Source organism: Diceros bicornis, chromosome 28, assembly GCF_020826845.1.
Source record: "Diceros bicornis minor isolate mBicDic1 chromosome 28, mDicBic1.mat.cur, whole genome shotgun sequence".
Taxonomy (NCBI): domain Eukaryota; kingdom Metazoa; phylum Chordata; class Mammalia; order Perissodactyla; family Rhinocerotidae; genus Diceros; species Diceros bicornis.
This window is the reverse complement of record NC_080767.1, coordinates 14,337,742-14,345,951: the sequence shown is the minus strand read 5'-3', so window position 1 is coordinate 14,345,951 and position 8,210 is coordinate 14,337,742. Positions and strand designations below refer to the sequence as shown.

General features: G+C 37.6%; 1 protein-coding gene across 1 annotated transcript; it reads right to left on the bottom strand.

Moving 5' to 3' along the window:
- Positions 1-5,402: 5,402 nt before the first annotated feature.
- On the bottom strand, positions 5,403-6,341 carry LOC131393677 (olfactory receptor 13D1-like). Its single transcript, XM_058524727.1, has one exon. The coding sequence runs from the start codon at positions 6,339-6,341 to the stop codon at positions 5,403-5,405; it is 939 nt and encodes a 312-aa protein (XP_058380710.1).
- Positions 6,342-8,210: the final 1,869 nt, after the last annotated feature.

Below are 8,210 nucleotides of genomic sequence, written 5' to 3'. Positions count from 1 at the left end.
TAGAAAGTATTCAAGACTCACAAGCCTGTTTTTCTATACAGAGCCTTCCTAAGTCAAGCTTATATTCCTCTTAAAATTTTCTGTTATCTGACCTTGGGTTTATTATCTCCAAGTGGGTACTTTTCTGCAACTGACTAAAACAAATATGTAAAAGCTTATGATGGTGCCTTCACCTTGTGAAGACCTCTTAAGGCTTTTGATAGGATCATAGGCATTAACGTTGTGGTTTGCTCTGCCTGATTTGAGTCAACTGCAGTAGCACACACACTAGATCACCACGGATCTCTTGTTCTTTTGTGGCCTATGACTAGTCTTTTTTATATTTTATAATTGGTCATTTTAATAAATTAATAACAGGATGGGGCTAGAATTACTTATTATTTTTTAAATACAATGAAAAGGAGACATTGGAAGTCAAGGTTAATGGTATATTCCATATAAGAAATAATAAATGACTTTTTAAAGTCAAGACATAGAATGCCCCTATATTGAAGAAGTAATACAGACATATCATGACAAATAAAAAGGTTTGTGAACAAAGTGAGGAGCAATGTTCAGATGGTAATGGATATTAATTAAAAAAATCCTGTTCATTATCTTTTCCACTGAACCCTCATTAGCACAATAAAATAAAATATATAACAGCCGGGTTCTCAATTAAAATCACAAAGCATATTATTCTACCTGATGTGCTATATACTCCTCTTGAAAAAAGAGAAATTTGTGGAAATTTGAAGGAAACAAATTGTGGAAAAATTTACAATGTCAATACTGGTCAATTTAGTTATTGCTGCAACAGGAGTGGTGATGTGGTATTGTGGAAAATCATGGGCTTTACAACCAAAGAACTCAGGATTGAATTTCTACTCTTCCATTTCTTAGCTGTGTGAGCTTGAAAAAACTGAATTTGACCTCTCTGTGCTTTGGTTACTTCATTTGGAAGATGGATACAGAAATGTCTACATCAGGAGGTTGTTGTGACAATCAAATGAAAAAATAAATTCAAACCCAGCAACCAATTGCTACTAATTTTTATCAAAAGCAGGAGAAGGGAGAGATCCTTTTAGGCCTATTGATTAGCATTCATTCCAAAGATGAAGGTGAAATGGTTTGAGGGTGCCAAGCTACTGTCAAGAATCATGTATTACTGAGCTTTATTCTGTAGAAAATGGACAGTCAGTGAAGATTTTCTCACACTCCTTTGACGTGATCAGGTCAAGCTCTTAGGTTAGAAAGACTGGTCTTGTGACAGAATGCAGGATTGATTGAGAATGGGAGAGGTGACTTAGACGTCCATTGCAACAGTGCCATAGAGGCAATGAAGACTTAAACAGAGAGCAATGGGATGAAGAAGATAGGATGAATATGGGAATTACAGGGTTGTAGGATTGGATTTGAGGATCTCTCAAATATGGGCAGAGAGTCATCAAAGATGATTCCATTGGCATAAGTAAAGAACTTACAATGCAGCCATTGATTGGATGAGAGGAGAAGCTTAGGATGATGACTTCACATAGATAAGGATGTAAGTTGATTGACTGGTGGCTATGCATTCTTGGTCAGACTTCCAGTTGAAGACAGACTAGTGAAGTCCAGGAGAGAAATCAGGACTAAAGCTATACACTGGGAAATCTTTTGCACAGAGAAGGAAATTGAGCCCTAGGTGTGGATGATGTTGTCTAGGGAGGAGTTTAGGACAAATGTCTATAGAATGGTTGGCTATGTTTCCCTATAATTGGTCTGAGCTGTGGTATTAAGGGAAAGAAGAGTACACTTGGGATCTGGAGTAAGGAATTCTAATTTGGATTTTCTGTACAAGCTTAGTGATCTTAGGCAATTTCTTAAATTCCAGTCTAATTTCCTCTTCTCTGAAATAGGAATAATTTATTTGTTTACAATAATTATTTTAATTATAATAATTGTTTTCTGTTCTTGTTTGCTAATTCTAGAAGACTTGTCAATCAGCTTGGGTGATGGGCTTATCATTTTGATACAGTCCGTTTTTGATGTTTTTTCTAGCTAGATTCTAGCGTCAGTTATTTGAATTTACCTGTTATTTCAAATATATTGAGCAACATTTATTAGTGTTTTACAAGGCTAGGCCTATCACCCTGGCAGTACTTAGGGATAGAACATAAGGTACCCCAAGATCTCTCTCTCTCTGTCTCTCTTTCTCTCTCTCTCTTCCAGCTTTACTCCACAGCCACCCACACTAGAATATACTAAAAAAATTGCTTTTCTGGAAAACAGATAGGTGGGGAGGATTTTCATTTTTGCCTCTGACCAAGATGGAATAACAGGGATCAGATTTGCCTTTCTAACGGAAACAATAAAAATAAAACAGAACACACACATGAAAAACTAATTTTAAGGTATTGGACATCAAGCAACATGGGACAGTGATCCCTGAGAGATGAGAAACGAATGAAATGAGCCCTATAATTTTCCCCGCTTACTTCCTTGAGTGAGTTTCCAGGTAATAAGATAGGGAGAGGGAACACATATGGAGTCTCCCTGAGTTTAGAGGATGGGTTTGAGAAGCCAGGGAGAGCAAGGAAGCTAGTTTTCAAGAACAAAATACCAGAGAGGAGGAAGCTAGAGAAAAGAGCTCTGGCGATCTAAGAGGATGCCCCTGAGTCTTCAACTGAGTCCTGATCAGTGCAGCTGTGTGAGGAATCTAACTGGGTCTGGGAAAGAATCACCCAAGTGGATTAAAGGAATCATATTCAGAGCTCATACAAGGCTGGGAATAAAATTAGCGCATCTTATACCTTAAAAACATCACGTACAACTTGAATATGTACAATTTTTATTTGTTAATCATTCTTCAATAAAGCTGAAAAAAAACAAAGTAGATTAAAAAAAGAGACATAGAAATAATACTGATAGAATTACTAGACAAGTCGTTAAAAATTATTGTCACTATATTCCATAGAGTTAAGAAGGCAGAGAAAAATTCAACCATGTCATCTGAGATATAGAAGATTAAATTTAGAGAGATACAAAATATTTCAAAAAGACAAAATCTAAGGTCTAGAAATAAAGAATACATCTAAATGAATATATCCACTGTACTTTGGATGGAATTAAAATAATTGGACACTGCAGAAGGAAAGATTGGTGATCTTGGAATCAGAGCAACAGTAACTCTTCAAAACGAAACACAGAGAGAAAAAGTAAAAAATGAACAGACCATTAATTGCTGTGAGACAACTTTAAGTGGTCTGATATACTTGTAATTGGAGTCTGAAAAGGAGAAAGCATTGGCAGAATAATATTTAAAGAAAGAAATAATGGATGGAAATATACGTTTCCCCCTTTCCATATTTGTAGCTCCTTCTCTGACACTGAGAAACGTGGCTCTCATATCTAAGGTGTTTCCTTATTATTGGTTTTATCCCCTGTATGTAATGGATCTCCCATTTCCTTTACTTCACATTACCCCCTATCACCCCGCTGTCCCCACACTAACATCCCTTTAAGTTACTTGAGATCTGACACTTCAGTCAAGGCCGTCCCACTTCCAGGATGCCTGCTTCAGCCTGATCAGGTGCTGACACACTTGACAATCTTCCCCTCCTCAGGTGTGCCCTTCTCACTCCATTCAGGTTCTTCTTCAAGGACTCACTCTACACCCCTCTCAGGCTTAGACGGCCACGATCTGAATCACTCCACTGTGGATGTCTTCCTAACCTATTCAGGCTCTGACAAATCACGCCCAGCTACCTGCCCCATTCCTTTCCATAGCAGCCCGACATTTTCCTTACCCTGCTTGTGTTCTAATATGTTCTGCCAGGTGCCTTGCTTTGCACGTAATCCTCAACCAGGTGCTGGCAACCACACCCCTCTCTTGTGTGTATGCCCCTTTCATCCTGCTCGGGCTCTGACAACCTGAGCTGAGCCATTCCCTGTGTGGACGTCCTCTTCATTCTGCTTGTCTTCTGACAACATGAACTGGGCCTCGCTTCCACATTGACGTGTCACTACTCCGATCAGGCTCCAAAACATCACGCTGGTGAGAACAAGCAAGGGTGCCCTCCTGAGTGCTACTGGCTTATTAAAATCTTTGCTGTGTGGCCCTTCTGCGTAAGTGATCTCCTGGTCCAATTCAGGCTATGACAATGTATCAGGCCACTCAACTATATATCATACAAATGTATATGATATGATATTATGCAAAAAAATGCAACTATATAGAATTACACACTAGCAATTTCAAGGGGATTTTTTTAAAGGAAAATATTAAAAATGAGACTATTGCTTCTGAAAGAGTGAAATTGTCAGTGTTCTTTAAGAAGGATTTATACAATTGATATATTTTTCTCAGCAATTGCTTATTAGAGAATAAAATATAGTGATATGATTTTTGTCTTATCCAGCTCCAATGACCTCTTCAGTATATTTTATTCAATCTTTAATCTGCCCTTATTTTTCCATACATTTAAAAGTAGCTGTTATTTTACAAAAGCTTTTAGGTTTGTCATTTGGTGTATGAAATAATACATAAATTCAAGTTCTCTTGTCTCTCTTTCTTATATCAAGTACTTGGACTATATTTTACTATCCTTTTAAAATTTTAAGTAATTAATTAATTCAACAGATAATTACTGCCTACTGTTTTTAATTAATTTAACGTTACTTCAGGCAGAGAACAGTGAGTTCTGCCATTGGGAAATTTCAGAAGCTAACAAATGATTATAGTATCAAAGGTAAATTGCTATAATGGAGGTAAAGTTCAAGGCAGTATGGAGGAAGGAAGAATTAACTCTGGGTAAATTTGGAATGATTTGCATAAGATATAACACTTGAATTGTCTTCAATGAGATTAGTAGTATGTCATCGTAGAAGGAGAAATGTGCTGATGGGGAGGAAGTGGCATACACTATTGTTCTTAGGTGTGAAAGACCGTGATATAATTGCATAACTACATAGTGAACGGAGCACAGCATGTGCAAAGGGGGTGGGAGAAGCTTGGAGAGGGGAAGAAGAAGGGGAAATATGTACCTGAAAAATTAAGTTAGGGCCAGATCAAGTCCCTGGGTATAAAAAAGAAACCAATAATAAACAAACAGAAAAACATGAATTCTAACAGTTTTCTCTAAAAGGGGACTGAAAAATAAATGTTAAGTAGACATATGCACTGGATCTTCTTGGAAAAGCTTAATTTCATTTTTTTCTTCTTCTAAAAGTTTACTCTCATTTCTTAGACCAGCTGTCCCTACATTTTTATAACAGTCATTTTCATAAAAAGATAAAGTTAGGTTATCATCTTGAAATTTCCTTCCAACTCTTAAATTCTGTGATTATACGTATGCATTTATTTCTTTTGTTCTCTTTATGTTAAAAACCGTTGCCTCCAATATATGAGCTTATTTTGTACATGAATTCAAAGATGAAGTTTCTCATCCTTTCCTCCAGAACCAGTGTCTACTCATCAACTTTCTCATAGCTCCATGCACCTCCGCATTCCTCAGGCTATAGATGATAGGATTGAGCATGGGTGTGACTACTCCATAGAACAGGGCGATCAGTTTGTCAAAGGCAGAGTCTTTGGACTTTGCCTTCATATACATGAAGAGAATTGTTCCATAAAACACAGTCACCACTGTTATGTGGGCTGAGCAGGTGGAAAAGGCTTTTTTTCTTCCTTCTGCTGAATTGATTTTTAGTACAGTAGAAAGGATGAAAATGTAGGAGATACAAATCAACAGTAATGGAGAAAATAAAAATATTACATTGCCTAACATTATAGTAATCTCATTCAAGGAAATATCTGTGCAAGCCAGCTTGACAAAGGCCAATATTTCACAAACAAAATGATTAATGACATTTTTTCCACAGAAGGGCAAACGTACTGCAAGAATAGTTTCTGTCAATGAGTTGAGAGAGCCCAATCCCCAGGAGAGAGCTGCCATCTGAACACAAAGTGCCTTCCTCATGATGAAGGGGTATCTCAGAGGCTTGCAGATGGCCACGTAACGGTCATATGCCATGACTGCTAGGAGCACACACTCTGTGGACCCCATCGTGTAGGAGACAGACATCTGAGCAACACATCTAGTGAAGGAGATGGTTTTTTTCTTGGATAGGAAGTGTATCAGCACTGAGGGAATAAAGGAGGATGTGTAACAAATGTCTAGGAAAGATAGATTACCAAGGAAGAAGTACATGGGCGTGTGGAGGCGGGAATCCAGGAGAGTTAGGATGATCAAGGTGCTGTTCCCCAGGAGGATCACCAAGTACATCACCAAACACATCACAAAAAGGAGTTTTTCAGCTCTTGGGTACTCAGAAAGTCCCTGCAGAATGAACTCAATCTCTGTCCAATTGGTCCTTTCCATTTACTTTGGAAAATTTCCATTACCTGGAGTAATTCAGAAGAGTAACTGCGTGTGAGTTTAAGGAGGCTGTACAGTATTATCATATGAATAAAGAGATCGCTGAAGTAGGAGGGACAACAAGTATGTCAGCCTTACCTGGACTGGTGGTCACAGCTGTGAGTTTAGTTTTTTGAATTCCTCTTGTAGCTCATGAGGCAGGGAATTGAAGTCAGATAATAAGTACATTGGTAGCTTATTAAAATACAGGCTTCTGTATTCTATTTCCTGAGATACAATGCACAAGGCAGGGAAGAACTATTTGCATTTTTAAAAAGCATCTTTTATTTCCAATTCAGGTGACCCACAGACCCCACTTTGAATATCACTATTTAGGAGGGAGAGTGCTTAATCTGTTTAAAAAAATCTATTTATTTGATATTATGCCAATCATTAACAATATCATTGGTTTAGGGTTTTATAATTTACAAATATGTTCATACATATTACTACTTTTATAATCTCTATAATTCTCTGAGGAAAATGAATTTCATAGATGTAAATTATATATAAAAACACTTTTTGTGAGCGAGCTCCTATTCAAATGTGCTTTTTATGACTTTAGATCTCTTATTTTTAACTACACTCTTATTGCTCTGCCAAAATTATGCATGTTGTCTAAGGAGTGGGAATCAGGCACTTTTTTAAAATAATGCACTCCAGGTGATCCTAATGTGCACCTGAGGAGGAGAACCACCTGTCTTGTGGAGTGCTTCCAAATTTTAGTATACAGATGAATCACATGGGGAATCTTTGTAAAATATTCTGAATCAGTGGGTCTGAGGTGGCTTGTAAGATCTGCATTTATTACCGTGTTTGCAGATGCTGCTGATGTTGTTTGTTTACAGAACACACATAAGTAGCAGGGCCTTTTATACTGTCTCTCCAACACCATTGGAGAATGCCATTGGTGCTTCAATGGTGTGTAGGATTGTGATTGAATAGTAGACAATGTAAAACTGAACATTCTGGTGAGACTTGGAGGTGAGATTTCTGTCAAAAAGTATTGCAATCAGTTTTTTGTTCTTTAGATTTTTAGACATAGAAGCAACCAAATGGCAAACAGAAGAGCCTGCCTTTTATTTCTGTCCATATGAAATTCATTCCTTTTCTAATTGCTGAATTTGCAATTAGAGTCAATATTTTCCAAAAAGGAAATTTGAGGTCAGCTCAGGCATCTGAGTTGTGCACCAAAGAGCATGGAGGAAATGACTTTATTTTGAAAAAATTTACAGAGTAAATATTAATAGATGATTTTCTTCTTTATAGTAAATTTATCAAAGAGTATAATTTTGAAAACACCTCTTCATCTTTGAGGTAGTCTACCTAGCTTTAAAAATATTCCTAGAGGACGGGGCTGGCCCCGTGGCTTAGCGGTTAAGTGCGCGCGCTCCCCTGCTGGCGGCCCCGGGTTCGGATCCCGGGCGCACACCGATGCACCGCCTCTCCGGACATGCTGAGGCCGTGTCCCACATACAGCAACTAGAAGGATGTGCAGCTATGACATACAACTATCTACTGGGGCTTTGGGGGGAAAAATAAATAAATAAAATCTTTAAAAAAAAATATTCCTAGAGGAAAAAATAATTGATCCAATGGATGAGTTTCCAATTAGTGTTTTCAAACAATGGCTGTGTTTCGGTATAGGATTTGCCATTACTCTCTGTGATAGTCATTTGCCAACAGGTTATGCTGCTTTCTATGAAAACTCCAGTTTAAGATGGTGAGACAATTTAATCAGTGTAATAGAATTTTTATATATCTACTGGCAATGGAAAGGAGGACTCTTTTCCATTTTAAGCTGCACCCTACTTTGTAGGCATACTTACCAAA

Coding starts and splice junctions, on each gene's coding strand:
- LOC131393677 (XM_058524727.1), bottom strand. CDS start 6,341: ATGGAAAGGACCAATTGGACAGAGATTGAGTTCATTCTGCAGGGACTT.